At 67.6% G+C, this 23004-nt stretch overlaps 3 protein-coding genes across 9 annotated transcripts; 2 read left to right on the top strand and 1 right to left on the bottom strand.

Moving 5' to 3' along the window:
- The first annotated feature begins 3362 nt into the window (after positions 1-3362).
- On the top strand, positions 3363-8112 carry DUS1L (dihydrouridine synthase 1 like). 4 transcript variants are annotated; one of them, XM_059671584.1, is made up of 14 exons: positions 3363-3510; positions 3894-4109; positions 4523-4631; positions 5031-5081; positions 5345-5457; positions 5674-5756; positions 5860-5966; positions 6130-6274; positions 6484-6580; positions 6652-6737; positions 7003-7148; positions 7393-7430; positions 7593-7668; positions 7771-8112. In XM_059671584.1, exons 2-14 carry the CDS (start codon positions 3906-3908, stop codon positions 7908-7910), a joined length of 1395 nt encoding a protein of 464 aa, XP_059527567.1. In that variant the 5' UTR covers positions 3363-3510; positions 3894-3905; the 3' UTR covers positions 7911-8112. The 4 variants fall into 4 exon arrangements, with proteins under 4 accessions (XP_059527567.1, XP_059527566.1, XP_059527564.1 ...); XM_059671583.1 differs by having other exon boundaries at positions 3894-4142; positions 5863-5966; XM_059671581.1 differs by having other exon boundaries at positions 3894-4142.
- Positions 8113-8303: 191 nt separating this feature from the next.
- On the bottom strand, positions 8304-12562 carry GPS1 (G protein pathway suppressor 1). Of its 4 annotated transcripts, none has more exons than XM_059671578.1 (14): positions 12167-12562; positions 11507-11599; positions 11222-11403; positions 10815-10979; positions 10600-10735; positions 10435-10512; positions 10220-10277; positions 9754-9839; positions 9505-9599; positions 9294-9399; positions 9136-9216; positions 8900-9037; positions 8687-8821; positions 8304-8609 (listed from the first exon to the last, which is right to left on the bottom strand). In XM_059671578.1, the coding sequence occupies exons 1-14, from the start codon at positions 12506-12508 to the stop codon at positions 8535-8537; spliced, it is 1770 nt and encodes a 589-aa protein (XP_059527561.1). In that variant the 5' UTR covers positions 12509-12562; the 3' UTR covers positions 8304-8534. The 4 variants fall into 4 exon arrangements, with proteins under 4 accessions (XP_059527561.1, XP_059527560.1, XP_059527563.1 ...); XM_059671577.1 differs by having other exon boundaries at positions 10220-10280; positions 12167-12558; XM_059671580.1 differs by lacking the exon at positions 12167-12562 and adding an exon at positions 11859-12148 and having other exon boundaries at positions 10220-10280.
- Positions 12563-20533: 7971 nt separating this feature from the next.
- DCXR (dicarbonyl and L-xylulose reductase) lies at positions 20534-22347 on the top strand. The gene is made up of 8 exons (XM_059671585.1): positions 20534-20654; positions 20736-20833; positions 21252-21406; positions 21495-21537; positions 21621-21720; positions 21801-21865; positions 21952-22069; positions 22183-22347. Exons 1-8 carry the CDS (start codon positions 20603-20605, stop codon positions 22284-22286), a joined length of 735 nt encoding a protein of 244 aa, XP_059527568.1. The 5' UTR covers positions 20534-20602; the 3' UTR covers positions 22287-22347.
- Positions 22348-23004: the final 657 nt, after the last annotated feature.

The raw sequence follows: 23004 nt of genomic DNA, 5'->3' as shown, positions 1-23004 counted from the left end.
GCAAAAAGCCCTTGACTCTCCTCGAACACTTAGGAACCACTTCTAACTCTGGTTAAAGGAGAGATCAGCGTGCAAATTAGGGTTTTAAACTGAAACTTGTAAAAATGTGGGATCCGGCTCATGGTGCTCAGGGGAGATCCATAGCAGGAAGGAAAGGCCAACGTCAAAAAGAAACCATTTCTCCAATCAGTGACTTCAGATTCCACCTTAAGAAACTAAAGAAGAAAAGACCAAATGAGACCCAAACTTAGTACAAGAGGAACTAACACATCAGAGTAAAAATCCACGTAAAAAACAAAATGAGTGAAACCAAGGCTAGTTCTTAGATTCATTCCCAGGTTTGGGGGCGCACGCGTGCGTACACACACACACACACACACAAGTTCTGTGAGAACCAATAATTCATAAACCTTAGGCCAGAGAGAGCTTGGGTGTATGGGGTGGGGGGAGAATGACAGGTGATATCACTAAGATTATACACAAGGATTATTATGAACAACTTTATGCCAAACAACTTAAATGAAGTGAGCAAATCCCACACAGGACAAAGAAGTAGACAACCAGAATAACCCTGCATCTATTGAAAAAAAATGAACTTTTCCACAAAAAGAAACTCCAGATGAACGGCAAATTCCACCAAAAAAAAAAAAAAATCTATTGTGGCCTGGCCAGTGTTCTCAGTGGTTGAGAGTGGACCCAGGAGCCAAGAGGTCACCGGTTCCATTCCCGGTCAGGGCACATGCCCTCGTTTCGGGCTCGATCCCCAGTGGAGGGCCTGCGGGAGGCAGCTGATCACATCAGTGTTTCTCTCTCCCTCTCCCTCCCTCTAGGCAACTATTCTCTAAAAACTGCGGTGGGTGTTTGTGTACGAACCTCACTGGACTCGGTCGGGCTGGGCTGTTGGAATGTTTTCGTTTTAGGTTCCTTAGGGATTTCTCGGCAGACCATCACACCATGTGCAGAAAGGGGCGTTTTCCTCGTTCCCATCCAGACACCTCTTCTTTCTTTTCTCGCCTGTTGAGCTGGCTGAGCTGCCAGCGCTGCTTTGAGGAAGCCTGGTGAGAGCAGGCGTCCTGGCCTCGGAAGGAAGGCATTTCGCCCGTCATCACCTGTGATAGTAACTGTGGTTTGGGTGTCTTTTTATTTTTTTTAATATATTTTATTGATTTTTTACAGAGAGAAAGGGAGGGAGATAGTTAGAAACATCGATGAGAGAGAAACATCGATCAGCCGCCTCCTGCACATCTCCCACTGGGGATGTACCCGCGACCCAGATACATGCCCTTGACCGGAATCGAACCCGGGACCCTTCAGTCCGCAGGCCGACGCTCCATCCACTGAGCCAAACCGGTTTCAGCTCTTTTTTTGTAGATTCTCTGCCATGTTTAGAAAGCGCCTCTATTCCTAGTTTATGAGGTTTTATTTATTAGTTTATTTTTTATGCTTCACGAAGTTGCGTGTCACCTTTGCAAGAGGCCATGCTAATCTTTCTACCGTTTCCACTTTAGTGTCTGTGCTGCCGAAACCAGCACCAGTTTATTTTTTAAAACTATATTTTTACTGACTGCAAAGAGGAAGGGAGAGGGAGAGAGACATCAACGATGAGAGAGAATCCTGGCTGGGCTGCCTCCTGCACGCCCCCTACTGGGGGTCCAGCCTGCCACCCCGGCGTCTGCCCTGACGGAGAATGGAACGCTGACCTCCAGGTGCATAGGTGGACGCTCAACCACTGAGCCATGATGGCTGGGCTCACATCTGTTCTTGATGAAGACGCCCTCCCACACCAGGCCAGGCATTCTTCTCCCTGCGTAGGAGTTGCGGGTCCCCAGACCGGTCCTCCTGGGAGGAAATGAAAGGAGCCCATAAAAACTGCAGACGCCCATGTTCTTAGTTCTCACTGGCATTGGGTAACTTAAAAAAAGAGTTTCTCAAATATCTATGCCTTTGGTCAACTGCTGGGGTCCTGGGATGGCTGCTCGTAATAGTGAGCCCACCGTTGTCTGGACTGTAGCAGAGACGGGGTTGGGGCCTACACGAGCGTTCACTCCCGTCACGCAGGCAGCGTGGGGGCAGCAGGTCCTCCCTGAAAACCTGCTCGCGTGGGGATGCCGAGGAGAGGCTGCGAGCGGGGGAGCGGGGATGGCCGCAGGGTCTGGTCCGTGGGTCTTCCTCCTGGATCTTCAAGTCCCATAAAAGGCCATTCATGTTCAATGGTGTGAAACCCAGCTCCGCCCGCCCGGGCTGGGGAGCGGTCAGCATTCCTGAGCAAACTCCCCCGGGGCCAGGGGCCGGGGGCCGGGGGCCGGGGTCCGGGGGCCGGGGCCGGCACAGCAACCAAATCAGAGCACGTCCTGTCCTTCGTCCTCAAAACGCACCGTCTTCTCGGAGCAACGGACCCATCCAGGCCCCAAGGCACAGCTGCCTTTTTCTTTTTAAATATATTTTATTGATTTTTTACAGAGAGGAAGGGAGAGAGATAGAGAGTCAGAAACATCAATGAGAGAGAAACATCAATCAGCTGCCTCCTGCACACTCCCCACTGGGGATGTGCCCGCAACCCAGGTACATGCCCTTGACCGGAATCGAACCTGGGACCCTTCAGTCCGCAGGCCGACGCTCTGTCCACTGAGCCACACCGGTTAGGGCCTACCTTTTTAAAAATAATATATTTTTACTGATTTCAGAGGGAGAGAGACAGAAACACGATGATGAGAGAGAACCACGGATGGGCCGCCTCCGGCACGCCCCCCACTGGGGATGAGCCTGCACCCGGGCCTGGGCCCCGACCCGCAATCGAACCCTGACCTCCTGGTTCACAGGCCGCCGCTCAGCCGCTGGGCCGCCGCCGGGCTCTCGTCCTTTAACAGCGGCTTTTCTTCTTGCAACACCGCCCCGGGCCCACGGGACCTCCGCGAACACCATGAACAATGGGGTCCTGTGCCTCCTGGCACCTCCAGGCCGATTCCCAGCCCCAGCGTCTGCCTCCGCGCTGTCACCCTGACCCTGAACCCTAACCCTGGCCCGTACCCCTAACCCTAACCCTGGCCCTGACTCTGACCCTGACCTCGGTCACGCAGGGGACTCGGACTATCAGGGACCCCGGAAGGGACCGCGGCGCAGGGCTGGGCGGCCCGAGCTTTTGGGGGCGCGGAGTGAGGAGGCGGGACCTGGGCGCAGGAGTTGGTGGGGAGACGGAGGTAGGAGGGGCCGCAGGATCCGGGACCACGTGCTCGGACTGGACTCGCGCAGGGCCGAGCCGACCTCCGGCCTCTGACCTCCGACCCCGATCCGGCCCTCCTCGCGTGCGGGCCTCTCCTCGGCCGGGCTCGGTTTCCCGAGGGCGCATTTCCGGCTGCACCGCGGGCCGCCCGGACCGCCCTGGCGGAGGCACCTTCCGGCGGCCCCGGCGCGGAGCCCTGGGCTCGGCTGCGGCCCCGTGGCAGCGGCCCTGCGCGAGCCCGGAGCCCCGCACGCCGCCCCGAGGCCCCCGCCCCGAGCTTGGCCCCTCAGGTGCGCTTCCCGCGGGTCCTGGCCGCCGCCGCCGCCTGACTCCTGCCCGTGGCCCGCGGGCCCTGCGCTCGGGGACCACAGCGGCGCCCAGGTGGCTTTTACGTGTAGTTTCCGTTTCCAGAGGCGCCCGACGCACCGCTGGGCTCTCGGTCACTAAAGCGCTGGCGGCCGCAGCCCGGCTCCGGGGGAGGAGCGGGCCCGGTCCCCGGTCCCGGTGCGGAGAGGTGGTCCCGCCGGGGGAGCAGGGGGCGCTGCACCGGAGCTCACCTGTGACAGCCGAGGGGCTGGGCGGCGGCCCGGTTCAGGTCTCCAGGGACGTCCCCCTCCCCCGCCCCGGGCCCGCCCCCTCCCCCTGCGGCCGCTGACCCCCTCCCCCTCCGCAGAGTGGAGACGAGATGCCAAAGCTGCAGGGCTTCGAGTTCTGGAGCCGCACCCTGGGGGGGGCCCGCCACGTGGTGGCCCCCATGGTGGACCAGAGCGAGCTGGCCTGGCGGCTGCTGAGTCGCCGCCACGGGGCCCAGCTCTGCTACACGCCCATGCTGCACGCCCAGGTCTTCGTCCGCGACGCCAACTACCGGAAGGAGAACCTGTACTGCGAGGTGTGCCCCGAGGACCGGCCCCTCATTGTGCAGGTGCGGGGACCTGAGCCGCACACCGGGGAGCACCTGGGTCTCCGCGCTGATTGGAGCGGAGGGGGCGGTGCAGCGCTCAGAGCTCGACCCCATCTGGGCGCTGCTTGCTCAGACCTTGGCGAATGGACAGTTGGCTGCCAGGAGAGGGCTGTGACCCCCTGACCTCCCCGGGGCGCCCTCACGCTGCCCTTCACCAGGACAGTGAGGGGGGAGAGGGGGCGGTGTGTCCCAACTCAGTCGTCTTGTAAGCATTTAGGACAGGAGGCCAGCCTATCCACAGCCCCTTGGACACGCCCCCACTGGGATCCCAGGTGAACCCCGTGGGCCGCCAAGGGCCAGGGCCTGGCTCCGGTTCCTGGTGATGGTCCCGTCTCCTGCAGTTCTGTGCCAACGACCCGGAGGTGTTTGTCCAGGCGGCGCTCCTGGCGCAGGACTACTGTGATGCCATCGACCTGAACTTGGGCTGCCCCCAGATGATAGCCAAGCGGGGTGAGTCGCTGGGGCCGGGCGAGGCTCCAGGTGGGGCAGGGCTGCGGGCTCTCAGCGGCCCCACTGGCCCAAGTGCCTGGGAGGTGGACAGGCTCCCCCTGGATGAATGTGTTTTGCTGCCACAGCCCCAGCGGCTGTTCCCCTGGGGTGGGGCCTGGGGCGTTGCTGGTGGTCAGAGACTGTGGGGCGGGCCTGGGCAGCTGGGCAGAGCCACCAAGTCTGACGCGGAGAAACTGCTCAGTGGCCGTCTCCCTGGAGACACCCCCTCGGGGAGCCCCCGGCCCGGGGGCTCAGAAGATGGTGCGCAGCCCACGCAGGGAGCGGGGCCAGCCTGGCAGGTGGCTCTCAGCCTGTGTGGACACGGGAGGAGGGGGACGACAGCCACCTTTGTCACTGCAGGTCACTACGGCGCCTTCCTGCAGGAGGAGTGGGACCTGCTCCAGAGAATGAGTGAGTGGGCGCGTGTGGTTGGGCGAAGGAGAGGACAGTGGCCAGCAGACCTCGTGGCCACAGCGCTCGCCTGGCTGTGGCCTGTCGGCCTGTCGCGTGCAGGGGGAGGGTCCTCGCCCAGTCCTGGCGCCTCCCTGCCCTGGGGGTGCGGAGGCGGGTCTCTCGGCTGCACTGGGCCTGTGCCGCTTGGGGGGCTTAGCTGTGGGCCCCCACCACCTCCCAAGGGCGAGCACCCGCTTCTCAGAAGCCACCTCCTTCCGCAGTTCAGCGGGCCCACGAGCAGCTTTCTGTCCCGGTCACGTGCAAGATCCGGGTCTTCCCAGAGATTGACAAGACCGTGAGGTACGCCCAGATGCTGGAGAAGGCTGGCTGCCAGGTGAGGGGCCGGGGGTCCTGCTCCGGGTGTGTCCCAGGAGAGCTCACCCTCGGGGGCGACAGGAGTCACAGTGGCCTTGACGGGGACTAGGCTCCTCCCTGCACCCTGGTCGCACCGCAGGGCGTCAGCCGGCCCCGAGGGCGGCCCAGGCGGGGTCTGGGGGGCAGGGACTGAGAGCCATGCTGCTGGCGCTGAGCCAGCCCTGCTGTGTCCTAGCTGCTGACGGTGCACGGGCGCACCAAGGAGCAGAAGGGGCCTCTGTCCGGCGCCGCGTCCTGGGAGCACATCAGGGCCGTGCGGTGAGTGGGGTGGGGCCTCTAGGCGACCGGGATACTTGGGGGCTGGGTGCTGCCCTGAGGGTGGCCCCCCAGTCTCCTCGGCTGAGTGCCCCCTGCTCCCCAGCAGGAAGGCCGTGGCCATCCCTGTGTTTGCCAACGGGAACATCCAGTGCCTGCAGGACGTGGAGCGCTGCCTGCGGGACACGGGGGTGCAGGGGGTCATGAGTGCAGGTAAGGCCGCGCCACCGCCCACGGCCCGAAGTGTCCACGTGGTGACGCCACCGGCCCAGCTGAACAGCCTCGGGCCTCGCGCTGTCCTCGTGCCCTGAGCTGGCAGCAGCCTTGTCCTGGGTGTGATGGGGCACCCTGAGCTCAGCCCCTCCCCCCCCCGCAGAGGGCAACCTGCACAACCCCGCGCTGTTCGAGGGCCGCAGCCCTGCCGTGTGGGAGCTGGCCGAGGAGTACCTGGACCTGGTGCGCCAGCACCCCTGCCCGCTGTCCTGCGTCCGGGCCCACCTCTTCAAGCTGTGGCACCACACGTGAGTGCCCCCCGAGGCAGACCCGTCAGCCTGAGCCCCACCCGGGCACGGGGTTTCCAGGCGAGGTTTCCAGAAACGTATCGGTGGTTGGCCACCAAATCAGGCTTTGAGGGGCTGGGTGACGGGGAGGCAGCCTGGGTGGGAGAGGGCAGCTCCCCGCGGCCCGGGGCTCGGCCGGGGGGCAGGCCCGCTTATGGCGTCTGTCTCAGGCTGCAGGTGCACCAGCAGCTTCGAGAGGAGCTCGCCAAGGCGAAGACCCTGGAGGGCGTGGCCGCCGTGAGCCAGGAGCTGAAGCTGCGGTGCCAGGCACGTGCAGGGCTGGGAGCCGCCCGGTGCCTCCGGGGCTGGCTGGTGACGGGGACCCTGGCCTTTTGCAGGGGGACATGTTGCGGCAGGAGGGGGAGGAGCCCTCGGGCGGCCTGCCTTTCTTCCACTGGATCTGCCAGCCCTACTTCCGGCCAGGGTGAGCATGCGGGCGCGGGTCGGGCAGGGCACAGGAGGGCCCGGCCCGCTCTGCCCCATCCTCCCAGGTGCCCAGCGGCTCCCCTACTCGTGGATGATTAGGTTTTACATCTCTTCCCTCTGACCCCATCCGTGGCCACAGCTCTGCCTAGGCTTAGAGGTCAGACCCCAGAGTCCCGGTGCCCGTGGCTCCACGCTGGCCCAGCCAGCAGCCTGAGAGCTCGGATGTGGGGCCTCTCAGCTCTGCCCCTGCCCTTCCCGTCCAGGCCCAAGGAAGGGAGCAAGGAGAACACAGGCGCCCGCAGTAAGCGGGCCCTGGAGGAGGAGGAGGGCGGCGCAGACGTTCTGTCCAAGAACAAGCAGAAGAAGCAGCTGAGGAACCCCCACAAGACCTTCGACCCCTCGCTGAAGCGTAAGCTGGGGCAGCTGCCGCCCTGAGGCACCCGGAGAGGCTGTGGGCTTGGGAGACCCAGCCATGGCCGCAGAGTCTGAGCCCTTGGGGGAAGGACGAGGGCCTGGGGTTCTGGGCACCAAGTCTGCATGTTGGCTGCCCGAGTGGCCCGGCGGCCACAGCCGACGGGGGCCCGCAGCCTTTGCGTGGGGCCATGGGGGCTGCTCACCTGGCTCACCAGGACCCCCTTCTGTTCTTTTCCCAGCAAAATACGCAAAGTGCGACCAGTGTGGGAACCCCAAGGTGAGCTGCCCTTTCTGCAGTGCTGCCCAGCGGGGCTCAGCCCCAGGGGCGTGGGCAGGGTGGTCCCTGCTAACCCTTTGTCTGCAGGGAGTACAGCTGGGGCCTGGGAGGCCCTGGCCTCAGCACAGCCCCCTGACAGCTCAGTAGCTTTTCTGTGTCCAGGGCAACAGGTGTGTGTTTAACCTGTGCCGGGGCTGCTGCAAGAAGCGAGCTTTCAAAGAGACTGCGGACTGCCCAGGTGAGGCACTTGGCACCGAGCCCTTATTCCCTCCCCCGACCCCTCGGGCAGTGGGACCTGTGACCTCCTGAGCCCCAAAACCTCCCCCATCCCCTCTGCCAGGTCACGGATTGCTTTTTAAAACCAAACTGGAGAAATCGCTGGCCTGGAAGGGGGCCCAGCCCCAGCTGCAGGAGCCCCCGCAGGCAGGGCCCGGGGACCCAGGCGGCTTCCCGGAGGTCCTGGGCAGTGCCCTGGCCTGAAGGCCGCCGCCCGCGCCTCCGGGCTCAGGACTGTGCGAAGCCCCCCACCCCTAAGGAGACGCCTTCACTCAGGGAACCTCCTGCTCCTCCACACCCCTCGGCCACGCCGGGCTGAGCGCGCCCCGGCGAGTGTTCCCAGGCTGGACCTGCCCTGACCTCGCTCCGTGTGCCCTAAAGTGAACAATAAACCTTCAGAGACGTGCGTGCACAGAGTGCGCCAGTGCTGCCCCGGCCAGCGTGCCCCGACCAAAGCCCCGCTGGGAGGGAGGAGCCCCTCCTGCCTGGACCCACGCCTTGCACAGGCTGGGCCTTTGCTGCCCGGAGGCAAGGGGCCCAGGGACAGGCCTAGCCCTCCCCCAGCCCAGCCATGAGAGCCGGACACAGAACAGTTCAGGGAGGCTGCTTTTAATGGACTAAGGTTCACAACTGCCTGCAACCCCACATGTGCGAGCAGGAGGCCGAGGCCTCGCCTTCCAGACACCCCTCCTCCGTGGGGCAAGCGGAGATGGGGTCACACAGGCGTCCAGGCAGGGGGCCGAGGGCGGGGACCCAGCGGCTCCTCCAGACGTGCTGGGAGCTGGGGGCAGGGTGTGCAGCTCCTCCTGGAGGGCCCGGCAGGCACCCTCACATGTTGGTGCTCATCCGGGACTGGCTGTTGGCCGGCGTCAGCTCCCCCTGGCTCCCTTCTCGGGGAGGGGACTGCAGTGGAGACAAGGCCGTTGGCCCAGGTGTGTGTGCCCGGCTGTGCCGCCCCCGCCCCAGTGCCGCCCCCTCACCTTGACGTGGATCTGGTTGCGCAGCACGGCTGCCCGCAGGATCATGGCTTTGGCACGGCGCTGGAACTCCTTGCCCATGAGCAGGGACTTCTCAAAGGTGGTGCTGCGCTGGTCCACGTCGCGCGCGTAGAGGATCTGCAGGGTCGGCAGCGGGTCAGTGGGACCAGATCCCCCCGCCTTGCCGTGGGGGGCCGCCTCGCCCGGGGGAAGCACCTTGCTGTGGGAGTCGATGCGGGCGTTGATGAGCCCCTCCAGGATGAGCTGTGTCAGCTCGTCCTCCAGCGCGGCCACCGTGGTGTTGAAGGCGGTAGCCATCCGGCGCATGTCGGCTGACACGTAGGGGCTGAAATACTGCCGAGCAGGCCGGCGTCAGGTGCCCGGCCTCCAGTGCACCCGCAGCCCCACCTGGGCCTGCGCCCCCCCCCCCCCCCACACACACACCCCCACACCTGGATGAGGGCGCGGTTGCGGATCTGGGTGTACAGGGTCCTGACGTGGGGGGCCAGGTACATGTCCAAGAGCAGGTTGTCCTACCGAGAAAGAGGGTCAGGAGCTGCAGCCCCCGCCCCCGCCCCCGCCCCCCCACCTCTAGCCAGGCAGCCCTCACCTTCATCTCGTCCAGCATCTTCAGGCACGAGGCGTACTTGGACTCGTAGAACTTGAAGATGATGTCCCGGACCTGGGGCTCCAGCTCCAGGAACAGCTTGAAAGAGCTGCGGGGTCCACCTCCTCAGAGCCGCCCTGCCTCCCCCTCCCCCCGCCGTCTACCCTGCACCCCCAGAGGATGGTGGCCAGGGACACGGGCCCTGCACCCCCACCTGCTGGAGATGACGTTGCGCTGCAGCTCCTGCCGGTCGAAGGTGGCCAAGGCGCAAAGGCCGCCGTACACGGCCACGTTGCTGGGGGACAGCAGCTGAGGGGCAGGGACAGGGGTCACTGCCCGTCTGGACAAAAGGCAGGAAAGCCCAGAGCCAGGGCTGGTCCCCCACACCCACTCCGAAGGCTGCTGGGAGAGACCCCCCAACAAAGCCCAACCAGGAGCCCTCCCCTGCCAAGAGGCCCCTCACCTCCGGGAAGTCGCAGTGGTCGAAGGAGGCCAGCAGGAAGCACTTGGCCGCCTGCTTGTACTTGCGCGCAGCCAGCTCCGCCAGCCCTGATGGGAGGGAGGGAGGGAGCGTGAGACCGCCGGCTCCAGGGCTGCCCCCGCCTCAGGGCCAGCTCTGCCGTGAGGGGACTGACTGCCATAGCACCACGTGGTCCCCTCCTGGGCCGGGCGCCCGGGAGCCAGCACAGCTGGTCACGGCTGCAGGGGACTCGGGTGGGGACTGGCCCCGACAGCGACCGTCAGAGGCGATGTCTGCACTGCTAACCACTGGTCACACTGGCCTGCACTGGGACCTGAGCCGGGCAGCGCCCACCTATGCGTGGGGCACGGGGTCTGCCCAACTGTGAGGACAGCAGCACAGGCACACAGGCCACCTCCGTGGAGGCGCCCGGGGTCCGCGGTGGGCCCCTGCCCCGCCCGGCCCTCACCTGCAGCGCACTTCAGCTTGGTGAGGATGGCCTGGGTCTGGCTGTCCCGCTCCCCTCGCTGCTGCAGGGGAAGGCGACACATATGAGCCACTTGTGCCTCCACACCCTCCCCAACGGCCAGGCTGACCCCCGGTCCGGCCGGAAGATGGCCAAGGCAGACGGGAGGACCAGGCCCAGGGGGCGGCAGTGGTGGGAGGGCGGCAAGGCCTGGTTACCTCTGCAATCTCGGGAGTGGACTCGGCCTTGCTGACGTAGCTCAGCACGTGAGACCAATTCTGCAAGTAGACGCTGACCTGGAAGGCGGGCGGGCGGGCGGGGACAGACTCAGCCTGGGGTACCCCGGCCAGGGCGTGGCCGCCCCGCCTGCGCCCGGGGCCCACCTTGATGACGTTGAGGCACATGTTGATGACGTGCTTGGCGCTCGTGCAGTAGTCCCGGGCCCGGGAGTAGCACTTGAGGGCGTTGCTGAGGTCCCCACAGTCGAGGTAGTGGTCGCCCAGGTCATCGTGGCCGCGCCTGTGGGTGGGGGGTGAGTGCACGCCGCCGGGCGCGCGGCCGGCCCCGGCCTCCCTGCCACCCCCGGCCCGCGGGGCACCTGATGCTCTCCTTGATGGAGTTGCCCTTGTAGTTCTTCAGGTCCGTGTCCAGCTTCTCCAGCTTGAGCAGGGCCTTCTTACGCGTGGCCTCCACCCAGGCTGTGTCCAGGGGTGGGGGCTCCACCCCACCCTCCGGGACAGCGTCCGGCGCGCTCTGCAGGTCCCTGGGGGAGGTCGGGCGTCAGGGCTGATGTGCCAGCAGGAGGGCCTCTGGTGGGAGCACCCCTGGGCGGGGAACGGACAGTGCGGGGGAGACCCGCGGGCAGAGTGCTGTGGCCGCGGCGTCAGGATGCCCCGCCGCCCCTCCGGCCCTTCAGCCGGGGCGGCCGGCTGCGCTGCAGTGACCGCGTGGGGGTGGGGCTGGCCCTCCCCAGCCAGGCGGGCACCTCCTCGGGGCCCGGCTCACCGGGTGGCCTCCGAGAGCTTCCGGTGGATCTCCTCGTACACGTCCACGTTGAAGGTCCTCTGCACGAAGGACAGGGCCATCTTCAGGGCCTCCACCCGCAGCGGGGGGCAGTGGTCGGCGATGAACTGCAGCCGCTCGATGCGCATGAGGCCGCTGTAGCTGGCGGCGTACTGCTCCAGGTCCTGCGGAAGGGCTGCGTCAGGGCCGCGCGGGGGCCCAGCAGGTCGGCTGGAGGGTGCAAGGTGCCCGGCCGGACCCCGCAGCGCTGCGCCCCGGAGCTCCTACCAGGGTGGGGTTCTCCACCACGTAGTTGACATCGGGCGCGTTCTGCGGGTCCTCCTGCGGGTCCACGTCGATCTGCATGGGCTCCACCGCCCCCTGCAACAGGCGCCGGTCACCTCGGGCCAGGGCTGCCCGGGGCGGGCGGGCGTCCCTCCCTGTGCCCGGAGCCCACGCTGCCCGCCTCCCGCCCCGGCCCGGCACCGCCGTCAGGAGGGCTCCTCGCAGGGCGATGCGAAGCCCCCTCGGAGCGAGGCGGCCCCGCCACCATCGGCGCAGCCTCCTCCGCGCGACCTCCACCCGGGAGCGTCCCGAGCGGCCGGTGCTGCCTCCGGCCGGGCCCGAGCCCCGACGGTACCTCGTGGAGCAGCGTCCAGGCCGACAGGCTGGCGCTCAGGCCGCAGTCCCCGGCCGTGCCCGGCAGGAAGCCGCCCGTCCCACCGCGAGGGCCCCCCCGCATCCTGTCCCGATGCCTGCACCCCCGCCCCCGACACGGAGCGAGCGGGCAGGCGACCGCGGGGGGAGAGCGTGAGCGCCGCGGACCCGCCCGACGCGCGGGACCAGACTGCGGGGCGGGGGCGGACGCGCGGGCCGCTCGGCCGGCCTCGGCCTCGGCTCCGGCCCGGCGGCTGGGGCGCGAAGGGGCCGCGGGCCGCGGCTCGTTACCTGTAAGTTAAACACCTGAACCGGCAGCGGCATCTTGGCCCAGCCCGCCGCGGTGCGCCGTCCACTTCCGGGGCAGCGCGGCCTCCGCTTCCGGGTCGCGGCGCGGGCGGGGCGGCTCTTAAAGGGGCCGCGGCGCTCCTGGCCCGGCCGCTGCCGGCGGGTCGGCGGCCGTATGAGCCGCGCGCGGGGGGCGCTGTGCCGGGCCTGCCTCGCGCTGGCCGCCGCCCTGGCCGCGCTGCTGCTGCTGCCGCTGCCCCGCGCGCCCGCCCCGGCCCGCGCGCCCCCGTCGGCGCCCGCCCCCGGCCCCCGCGCGCCCCGCCTGCGGCCCGACGACGTCTTCATCGCGGTCAAGACGACGCGCAGGAACCACGGGTCGCGCCTGCGGCTGCTGCTGCGCACCTGGATCTCCCGCGCCCGCCCGCAGGTGCGCCCGCCCCCCGCCCCCCGCCCGCGCCGCGGCCCAGCGGCCCCCCTGCGGCCCCTCCTGCGCTCCAGACTTGGGGTCCCCTCCCGGCGGGCACGGGGCGAGGCCGGGGAAACTTCCGTGAGTGCCGCTTTGGACGGCACGGGCGGAGCCGGGCACCCCCTCTCCCCGCCGGACCCCCCCCCGTCCCGCCCAGGTCCGGCCTGGGGACCCGGTTCGGAGGCCCCCCCCCGCAGTCCCCTCCATCCCTGGGGCCAGGGCCCGGCCTGCGCCTCACAGCTGTTCTCCCCCCAGACCTTCATCTTCACCGACGGGGACGACCCGGACCTGCAGCTCCAGGCGGGTGAGTGCCCCCCCAGCTGCCCGGGTCCAGGGGTCACCTCCCCGGCTGCGCCCCCAGCGGGGTGCCGCCTGCTCAGGGTCACAGCCTCCCCCAGGCCCCCCTCCCACGCCCCCCACCGGTCAGGGGGGTCCCAGCTCCGGCCCATTTCCCGGTGGGCGTCCACGCTGGGATGCCAGGCGGGCCCAGGTCAGCAGCCGGGTCAGCCCGTGCGGCCCCTCCATGGCTGTGGTTGGACCCAGCCCGCGGTCCTGGAGCAGAGCCAGGCACCAAACCTGCCGACGGCCACTTTTTTAAAATAAGAAAACATCCGTGTTGATTTCCGAGAGGGAGAGAGCGAGTGAAACACCCGTGATGAGAGAGGCCCGGGCCGGCCGCCTCCTGCAGCGCCCCCCTGCGGATGGCGCCGGCAACCGGCCGTGCCCCGACCCGAATGGAACCGGGACCTCCTGGTTCCTGGGTGGGTGCTCAGCCCCGGGCCTGACAGCCACCTTTGGCCCTGACCCCATGGAGCCTGGTCCGGCCCTCACACGCCCTGTGCCTCCCACCAGGCAGCCGCGTGGTCAACACCAACTGCTCGGCCGCGCACACCCGCCAGGCGCTGTGCTGCAAGATGGCGGTGGAGTACGACCAGTTCCTCGCGTCCGGACGCAAGTGTGTGGGGGCCGCGCCCTCGGGGAGCCCCGGGCCCACCGGCCGGCCGCTGAGACTGCCCCCCCACAGGTGGTTCTGCCACGTGGACGACGACAACTACGTGAACCCCGAGGGCCTGATGCAGCTGCTGTCCACCTTCTCGCCCAGCCAGGACGTCTACCTGGGGCGGCCCAGCCTGGACCACCCCATCGAGGCCACCGAGAGGGGCCTAGGAGGGGGGACGGTGAGCACTGGGGCCGGGAGGGGCAGGGCCGGGCGGGGCAGGGCCAGGCGGCCAGGAGCTTCTGTGGGAGGCGCTGGGGCCAGGCACCCAGGCGGCCACAGCCCTGTTCCCGGTGCCCGGGAGCTCCTGCTGCCTGGGCCAGGCGCTGCTGAGGGGCAGCTTGTGCTGACACCCGGGTGTCCCGGCGAAGAGACGGGTGACGAGCTCTCGCTCTGACTGGCAGCTCCCTCCTCCCCAGGTGACCACCGTCAAGTTCTGGTTCGCGACCGGCGGGGCCGGGTTCTGCCTCAGCAGAGGCCTTGCCCTCAAGATGAGCCCGTGGGCCAGGTGAGGGGCCGCGGGGGCGCCTGCTGCCCGGGGAGGTGGTGCTGAGGGCGGGCAGCGCTGACCCCCCCGCCCCCCCCCCCCAGCCTGGGCAGCTTCATGAGCACGGCCGAGCGGGTGCGGCTGCCAGACGACTGCACAGTGGGCTACATCGTGGAGGGGCTGCTGGGCGCGCGCCTGCGGCACTGCCCGCTGTTCCACTCCCACCTGGAGAACCTGCAGAGGCTGCCGTCCCACTCTGTGCTCCAGCAGGTGGGCCGGGTCCCCTGCCTCGGCGGGTGTCGGAGGGCCTGGCCGAGAGGCTGTCCCAGCCGAGCGAGGGCTGGGGAGGGAGCGGGGAGCGGCCAGGTGGGTCCAGGGGTGGTGGGGCACCCGTTTCCTGTGGGGGCTCGTTTGCAAGGGGCAGCCACTGCCTTCCCTGGTGACGGGGCCGCGGGGCAGCGGGCAGTGGTCTGGGTGGTGATGGGAGTCACAGGCCAGGTCCCTGGGACAGCAGATGGCTTGGGGCAGGGACACCAGCTATCCTCCAGCCGCACCGCTCAGCCCGGCACCCTCAGTGCCCTCAGACCTGCCCCCGAGGCCCGGGGACCAAGCGGCCTCCTGCCCAGACCCTGAGGCGGGTGGGCACCCTGGAGGGGATGTCCGGAGAGTAAGTCCTCCCCTCCCAGGTGACCTTGAGCTACGGGGGTCCTGAGAACCCCGGGAACGTGGTGAGCGTGGCCGGAGGCTTCAGCCTGCAGCAGGACCCCACGCGGTGAGTGGGCCGTGGGCCTGGGGAGGAGCTCTGAGCCAGCTGCCCTTCCCTCGACCCTGACACCTCGTCCCCTCTCTCAGGTTTAAGTCCATCCACTGCCTTCTCTACCCGGACACGGACTGGTGTCCTGTGACCTCACCTCTAAGTGACCCTCGACCCCTGACCCAGGGGGTGGCTCTCGGATGAAGCCTGCGGCCTCCTGGCCTCAATTGACTCCGCGTAGCCAGGCCGCAGGCCCAGGTGACCGGGCCCTGAGGAGTGGGCTCCCCGAGGCTTTCCCTGCAGGGTTCCTGGGGGAGCGGCCCTCCGCACCTGGCTCCGTGCCCAGCAGGGCATCTCGGTCTCCGGGGCAGTGTGCTCGAGGGCTGAGGCCCCAGCCAGCCGTGCTCTGGGCGTCTCCACGTGGAGGCTACGTGTTGGGGGACCCCGCGGGCAGGCCCCTCTCGGGCTCCTCAGCCAGACCCCTTCCTGGGGACCTTGAAGACACCCCTCCACTCTGCCTCAGCCCTCAGTCCTGGACTCTCCCGGCTGCAAGTCCAGGAGACGGGAGCCTTTTGTGGGCTCCCCTTCGGTGGGACGGCCTCGCGCTGCCCCGGCCTGTGCCTTCCCGGTGGTGCAGGGCGCAGCGCAGCCCTCCCTGCCTCTCGCTCTGCTGTTGCAACAAGCGAATAAGAGTTTGTTCCTTTCTGTTTGGCTCCTGTCTCAATGGACCGGGCAGCTCCTGGCTCCTCCCCGGGAGGCCCCGCCCCTGCAGTTCAGCCCACAGGGGGACTCTGAGCCGCAGCCCCTACCCAGGGCTCTGGCTCCCGGACCTGGACTCCGTGTGTGAGGCTGTGTCTGCAGGCCCCTGGGAGGGGTGGGGCCGCAGGGTGTCAGGAGGCTGGGTGCCCCCCAAGCTCTGCATCCCTGCCCACCTGCTGCCCAGGCCTCGTCCCGGGAGGAACTGGCGGCTTTTCCCAAGGGCATCGCCTTGCACTCACCCACACGGCCTTGGTGGTCAGAGGAGCACTTCCCAGCCCAGAGCGCTTAGTCCTCGGCAGAGGGACTCTGCCCACAGCCCCCCCCACCCCCACCCCCGCTCCACGCCTCGCCAACCGGCCAACCGCCTCAGCCCCTCCTATGGGGCGAGTGTGGAGACTCGGGCCCCTGCTGCCCGGCCAGACTCACGAGCGAAGCAGTCAGCCGGCCGACCCGGACGTGACCAGAAAGGCTTGGGGCTCACGTTCCAACTCAGGACAGTGCGCCCCACTCGGCTCGAGGAAGGCGGCCAGCGGTCAGCTCCCAGGACCCCTGCTCAGTGGTCCCAGGAGCCCCAGTGCCCCTCCACACAGGACGTGCTTTGGGCAGAAAGGGCACTGAGCCCACAGACACCCCTAGGCAAGCTCTCCCCACCCCTGCACTGGGCTCCCCTTGGGGAGTGCAGGGGCCCAGGGCTGGGCCTGACCTGGAGTGCCCTGACCCCCAGGTGGTCAGCTTAGGACTGTGGCCCCCGTCAACCGCTGGCCACCTGAGACCAGGCCAGGGTCCTGCAGGGTTCTTGGGGAAGCTGCCCTCCACACCCTGGCTCCGTGCCCAGCATCTCGGGCTCTGGGGCAGTGGCACTTAAGGGCTGAGGCCCCCCCGGCCTCGGGGAAGACGGGACTGTAGGGTCTCGGGTCTCTCCGGTCCCCATTGTCCAGAAGAAAACCAGCTGTGGTGTGAGGTGTCTCTTCACGTCCTCGCTGGAGGGTGAGGTCTCCCTGCCTCCCCGGGGTCAGGAGCGCGAGTGACAGAGCAGACGGCGGGCGCAGGAGCCCGGGGGTGGCCCTCAGAGGAGCGCACCCCCAGCTGGGCGGAGAAGCCGGGTGGAGGGCGAGGCGCCAGCAGGGAGAGCTCAGGGTTCCGGCTGCGACGTGGGGCCTGAGGGGCACGAAGTGACTCGACACCTCCGTTGTGTGGGGTGGGCAGTGGGGACTGGCGGGGGCGGGGGAGGGCAAAGCAGGGCGGGGAGCCGGGCCCTGGGTGGGCGGGCCTGGCTGGTGGGGGCTCTGTCTCTGGCGGGTCGGGCGCCCTGGCCTTCCTGAGGCCCTTGGCCCTGCCCGGCCGCCTGTAGAATGGCCTCTTGCAGGAGCAGGAGGGCTGGCCCTTCCCTCAGCCCACTTGTCCCTGCGCCTCCGCCTGCACCTGCTCAGGTGCCCTGAGGGCCTGGCCCGCCTGCTTTAGGAAGGTTTGCGACCCCTTCAGGAAAACAACTTCCTCCAAGGAGGGCCTTGGAGCTGCAGGGCCTTTGTCCAGGCCCAGCCCTGCCCTCCCATAGGCCTCCCCTGCTCCCCCCACCCCCGTGTCTCTCTCTCTCAGACACACACACACACACACACACACGGGCACACGGGCACACGGGCACAGGTGTGCGGCAGGCTGAGCATCAGTCCCCACCTCACCCCCTCCTGCCTCCTCTCCTAGAAGCCAGATGGTCCTCACCTGGCCCGCCCCGCACACCTGGCCCCTGCAGCCTTGGCTCTCCTGGGCCTCATAGCCCCCTGCCCACCCCTCTCCCTGCGGCCAGAAGCGAGCATGCCCACGTGTGGGGTGTGCGTGCCCAGTCCCCTCCCAGAGCAGCCCAGGCCAGGCGAGAAAGGGCTCAGAGCAGCGAGGCGGGGCCTGGGAGGGAGCTGGGGGACTGGCCACCGCAGGGTCTGAAGGCCCCAGAGCACCATTCACGGGGCTTGGGAGGGAGGGGCTGGTGAGAACAGCTTCTCAAGTTTTTCCGCAAACCAGCACGTGAGTGGCAGCTGGCGGGGGACTAGGGAAGGGTCGGCGTTGTTTTGCTGGGTTTTCTTTAAGAGAAGATAGCAACTTGTTGCTGGTGCAAAAGGAGTGGGCCCTTGGGGCGGGGCTTTCATGCCGCAGGGAGGTTTCTAGGTTCTACATTCGCCGTTGAAGAGTGAGCCTGCAGCCTGCCCCCAGTGACAGCAGCTCCGAGAGGTGGTTCCAGCGCCCGGCTTTCCCCAGCGACACGCCCCGCCCCGCCCGGAGCCCGAGGCCACGCCCACACGAGGCCACGCCCCGGACGGCAGCTCCGCCTCCACGGCCCCGCCCCCTCCAGGCCAGGCCCCCGGCCACCCTGCTCGCCGCTGAGAGCCGGCCCCGTTGTCCCCACCCTCTGGGTCCTCCGCCGTGCCGGGTCGATTTGCCTAAATAAACAAACGGAGGCCTTTCTCCGGGAACCGGTGGGTGCCCGGGCTCTGGGGGGCACCCCGCGAGGCTGGGGACCGCAGGGTCGGACTGGGGGGGCTCGCATTTCACCTCCATGAAGTTAGAAGGGCCAAGTCCAGAAGCCAGCGGATTCCACTGCCGACCCGCCTTGTGGTCGCAGGAAGGGACCGTCCCCGCGGAGGGCGGCCTGCAGCCACCTGCCCTTCCCTGAGGCCCAGCGTCTGCGATCTGACTGCTGCCAGTTGGAGAGGGCGGAGGGTCTGCGGGCGGGGATGCCCTGGAGCCCAGGCCACCGACGGGGAAGGTGGGCCAGCTGGGGGCTGGGTGCCAGCTTTGCCTTGGGCACACCTCCCCCACAAGCCCGCCGTGAGAGGGCAGCCAAGCTGGGGCGGGTCCACGCTGCGGCTCCCGCTGCCCTGGCCGGGCCCCTAGAGGACCTTGCTGCTGGCTGGGGCCCCTCGCGGCTGTGCCATCTGGAAGGCCTGTGGGGTGCGGCTATAGGATTAAGCCTCAGACCCACCTGTTGGCAAAGTCACAAACAAGTCCCAGCTTAGAGGGCACAGTCCTCTTAGCATAACTAGGCTGGACCTAATAACGCTCCCTGGATCTTATCTGGGAAGCTCATGGGCTGAGGTGCTGCCAAAACAAGGGAAACGCACAAGAACAGTGAAACTGTGTACCCACTACCTTGTTTACCTCTGACTATAAAATAAAGGCTCAGCTTGCCTCTGGATCTCTCTCCCTGTGGCCTCAGCCAGGCACAGGGGAGATCCACGGAGAATAAACAGAGAACCTGGCTATGCTGATCATCTGAACGCTGTCTCCGTGTCCTTCATTCTTCACCAACTCCGTCCACACCTTTGGGAACCCCTGGCCCGCTGGGCCTGGACCCCGGCAAAGGCCTAGTGTGGATGGGATGAGGCCTGGGCTGGTCAGCCAGGTGGACTAGTGCAGTGTCCAACCTTGGGCAGGGGGGCTGGGGTGGGCGAGCTCAGGGCACAGAGTGGGGGTGGGGGTGCTGCAGGTGCTCCGGCCAGCCTGAGGGCCTCCCACAGCAGGGTTTGCACCATCGCCGGCTTAGGTCTGTCTAGCAGGCCCACCAAGGCCCACGGGACACATGACAGGATGCAGACACCGTTCTGGATAAAGCTCTGCAGAGACCTAAGCCGATGTGCCTTTCTGGAGGCCCAGCTGGCCCTCTCTTGGCCTCTGGCGGGCAGAGGTCAGGGTCCAAGGTTAGGAGCAGAACGCCAGGTGGCAGGGTGTGGGCTGCACACAGGGCCGGGCCTGACAGGAGGACCCTCTTGGCCTCCCTCCCGGGGCTTCTCGCATCTGTGCCACCTGCTGACCCTGGCCACCCTCTCCTCCAGCCCGTCCACGACCCTGGGCCCAAAGCCCGCGGTGACCCAGGGTCCTGCAATCACCAATTCCCTCCTCCTGGCCACAGAAGGTCTCGGAGCAGTGGTTCCAGGTTCTCCCACACGACCACAGGACGAAACACCTGCGCACAGCACAGGCCCATCTGTAGCTGACCCTACAGCCTCAGGAGGCAACGCTGGCCCGTGCTGGACCCCGTGCACCCGCATGGCCCTCACCTGTTCCTTCCTAGCTGAGACAAGCTTTTAAAAAATAGATGTTGAGATTGATTTTGGAGAGAGAGGGAGAGGGACAGAGAGAGAAACATCGATCCATCGGCTGCCTCCTGCCACCCCCTATGGGGATCGAGCCTGCAACCCGGGCCTGTGCCCTGACTCGGAATCCAGCCGGTGACCTCGGTTCCTGGGTCGATGCTCAGTGGCTGAGCCGCACTGGCGGGCCTATTCGAGTTGTTTGAAGTGCTGGTGGCCGCCTGTGGGCTGGCCGGGTGATCTGGGGGTGCAATTCCCTTCGGGGTGAGAGCGAACCTTCAGCATCGGAGTCTTCTCCAGGCTGATGGGTTGTCCAAATTGGGTGCCCAGGGAACTCTGGGCACCAGGAGCCCGCGCCCAGGTCTGGGGGCGGCGGGCATGCGACCCCTTTCGCCAAACTTTTCTTCTCAGAAACAAAAGGAGAACTATTAGCCCTGAGTTCCCCATGGTATTCACCGCACCCGGGTCTTTGTGATGCAGTGATCCTCGCGGAGGAAAAGCGCTGCCGGGGACCTGCCAGACCCGGAAGTTTGAAAAACCCTGTCCCCGGGCCCGGCGGGAACCTGGCTGCCCCCGGCCGCGCCCCCGCCTTTGGGCCAATCGCCCCGCAGGAGCCGCTACTAGGCTGTCCAGGCCCCGCCCCCGCCTGGCCCCGCCCCGCGCCCCGCCTTTAGGCCAATCGCCCCGCAGGAGCCGCTACTAGGCTGTCCAGGCCACGCCCCCGGCCCCGCCTGACCCCGCGCTGGCCCCGCCCCGGCCCCGCTTTTGGGCCAATCGCCCCACAGGGGCCGCTACTAGGATGTCCAGGCCCCGCCCCCTCCTGGCCCCGCCCCCTCCTGGCCGCGCGCGCTCCAACCCCAGGCCCTCGGGTCCCTGCCCGCAGTTGGCCACGCCATGGATCTGGGGCTCGCGGGCCGCCGGGCGCTCGTCACCGGGGCGGGCAAAGGTGGGCCGGCGGCCGGGGCGGCCTGGGCGCGGGGGAGGGCGGCGGGCCGAGAGCGCCCGCACTGAGCCGCGCTCCCCGCAGGCATCGGGCGCAGCACGGTCCAGGCGCTGTACGCGGCGGGGGTGCAGGTGGTGGCCGTGAGCCGGACCCAGGGCGACCTGGACAGCCTGGTCCGCGAGGTACGGGGCCGCCGGGTCCTCGCCCAGCGGGCAGCGGGCGGGGCCGAGGGTGGTCTGACGCGCAGACTCCGTGCGCTCCCGAGTGGCCGCCTAGGGAACGGCGACGCCTCCTGGGCTTAGAAGGAAGCTTAGAGGCCGGGCGCTGGGGAGGGAGGGCAGGGGGAAGTGGACTGGGGGGGGCTCCTGGTCCCCAAGCTCTCAGGGGCCCAGAGCCCACGCCGACTCCCTCCCTGCTTCCTCAGCATCCGGGGGTTCTGAGCCCTAAGAAGGTGGCCTGCTCCTAGGGGACCCTCCCCCGCCCCCGTTGGTCTGAAAGGTCAGCCACACCCAGCCCCCCTTCCTGTGGGGCAGAAGCCCTGCTGTGCCCCTTCTCGGCCCGGAAACCGATGGCTGTGCCCCTCCCACAATGTGAACACAGTGCCCCGGGGTCGAGACCGTGTGCGTGGACCTGGGAGACTGGGAGGCCACGGAGCGGGCGCTGGGCGTCGTGGGCCCCGTGGACCTGCTGGTGAACAATGCCGCCGTGGCGCTGCTGCAGCCCTTCCTGGAGGTCACCAAGGAGGCGTGTGACACGTGAGCCCCTGTGGGCGGAGGGCCCCTGAGTGGGAGGGTCGCCCCCAAAGCAGCAGCCGGGTCCCTGACCAGGACCCTCTGCCTTCAGCTCCTTCGATGTGAACCTGCGGGCTGTCATCCAGGTGTCCCAGGTGAGCCGCCCCAGGTGAGCCGCCCTGCGGGCAGGAGGGGGCCAGGCTGGGGACCGGCCGCCTCACCGTCTCTGCATTTCCAGATCGTGGCCCGGGGCCTGATCGCTCGAGGAGCCCGAGGGTCCATCGTGAATGTGTCCAGCCAGGCCTCCCAGCGGGCACTGACCAACCACAGCGTCTACTGTGAGTGCCCCCAGCGGCACCCACCTCCCCACCCCCAGCCTGCAGCTGGCCCCGCCCACTTACACAGTCCCTCCTCTTAGGTGCCACCAAGGGTGCCATGGACATGCTGACCAAGGTGATGGCTCTGGAGCTCGGGCCCCACAAGGTGGGCCTGCTGGGGTGACCCCATCCTTGGGTGCCCGAGGCCCCCCAGCCCACTGTGCTGAGCCCCCCCTCCCCGTCCCCGCACAGATCCGTGTAAATACAGTGAACCCCACGGTGGTGATGACGCCCATGGGCAAGGCCAACTGGAGCGACCCCCTTAAGGCGAAGGCCATGCTGGACCGGATCCCGCTGGGCAGGTTTGCGGGTGAGTTGGCAGAGCCCGGGGTGGGGAGGGGGGGGTGCCAGGGCCCCAGGCCTGCCTGGGCGAGGAGGAGGGAGGGAGCTCCCGTCTCCCCCTGCCCCCAACTCTGCCCGCAGAGGTGCAGGACGTGGTGGACGTCATCCTTTTCCTGCTGAGTGACCAGAGCAGCATGACCACGGGCTCTGCTGTGCCAGTGGACGGGGGCTTCCTGGCCACCTGAGCCCCGCCCCCCACAGCCCTGCTCCCTGCTGAGCCCCGCCTGCCTCCCCCCCCCCCCCCCCCCCCCCGCAATAAACATGATTCTCCTGCTCAGCCCATACTGATTCCTGGGCTGCGGGCAGGTGGCCAGAGCTCAGGGCTGGGTGTGGACGAGTCCCAGGTGGGGAGGTGGCCATTCACCGTGGGTCCCAGGCAGGTGGCAGCCTCACTCCGGGGCCTGAGACTTTTGGACGCGGCCACCTTTCCGGGAGAGGCTGGAACCTTCCAGAGGTGGGACCTTCCAGAAGTTTCTATAGTTACTAATCGAGTAGCAAAGTTCCTGAAAACCTCCCAGTTGGCTCTGCAGGCCAGTGAGCCTTCGGGTCACGGCCCTGCCTGGAGCGGTGCCCGTGGCCTGGGGGTGAAGTCCGGGTCCCTGGACCATGGCTCCGGGTCTCATCCCCCACCCTCTCCGACCTGCGTGCCCCGCGGCCCACTGGCCGCCCCTTCCCACCTCGCTGTGCTGACCTCTGCACCTTCGCCTGGGTCCTCAGCCTGGGTGCCCTCCCTCCTGACTTCTCCCAGACTCAGCGCCTGATCCGCCAGCCTGGGCGGAGGGGGGAGCTGTGGGGAAGGGCCTGCACAAACAGGGTTCCATGGCCTGACTGCTGACTGCCCCCCTATACCTCGAGCCTCTGTGTGCCCCTCCCGGGGGCCCACTGCCAGCACCGGGCTTTCTG

This window comes from Myotis daubentonii, chromosome 16 (genome assembly GCF_963259705.1).
Source record: "Myotis daubentonii chromosome 16, mMyoDau2.1, whole genome shotgun sequence".
Classification (NCBI taxonomy): Eukaryota; Metazoa; Chordata; class Mammalia; order Chiroptera; family Vespertilionidae; genus Myotis; species Myotis daubentonii.
The sequence above is the reverse complement of the archived record's forward strand: the minus strand, read 5'-3'. Positions and strand labels throughout refer to the sequence as shown.

Coding starts and splice junctions, on each gene's coding strand:
- DCXR (XM_059671585.1), top strand. CDS start 20,603: ATGGATCTGGGGCTCGCGGGCCGCCGGGCGCTCGTCACCGGGGCGGGC. Junction 20,834..21,251: donor TGGACAGCCTGGTCCGCGAG/GTACGGGGCCGC, acceptor ATGTGAACACAG/TGCCCCGGGGTCGAGACCGT. Junction 21,721..21,800: donor GACCAACCACAGCGTCTACT/GTGAGTGCCCCC, acceptor CCCTCCTCTTAG/GTGCCACCAAGGGTGCCATG.
- GPS1 (XM_059671577.1), bottom strand. CDS start 12,508: ATGAAGACGTCGTCGGGCCGCAGGCGGGGCGCGCGGGGGCCGGGGGCG. Junction 9,400..9,504: donor CGCAACGTCATCTCCAGCAG/GTGGGGGTGCAG, acceptor TGGACCCCGCAG/CTCTTTCAAGCTGTTCCTGG. Junction 8,610..8,686: donor GCAACCAGATCCACGTCAAG/GTGAGGGGGCGG, acceptor TCTCCACTGCAG/TCCCCTCCCCGAGAAGGGAG.
- DUS1L (XM_059671581.1), top strand. CDS start 3,906: ATGCCAAAGCTGCAGGGCTTCGAGTTCTGGAGCCGCACCCTGGGGGGG. Junction 5,757..5,859: donor GAGCACATCAGGGCCGTGCG/GTGAGTGGGGTG, acceptor CCTGCTCCCCAG/CAGGAAGGCCGTGGCCATCC. Junction 7,149..7,392: donor CTTCGACCCCTCGCTGAAGC/GTAAGCTGGGGC, acceptor TTCTTTTCCCAG/CAAAATACGCAAAGTGCGAC.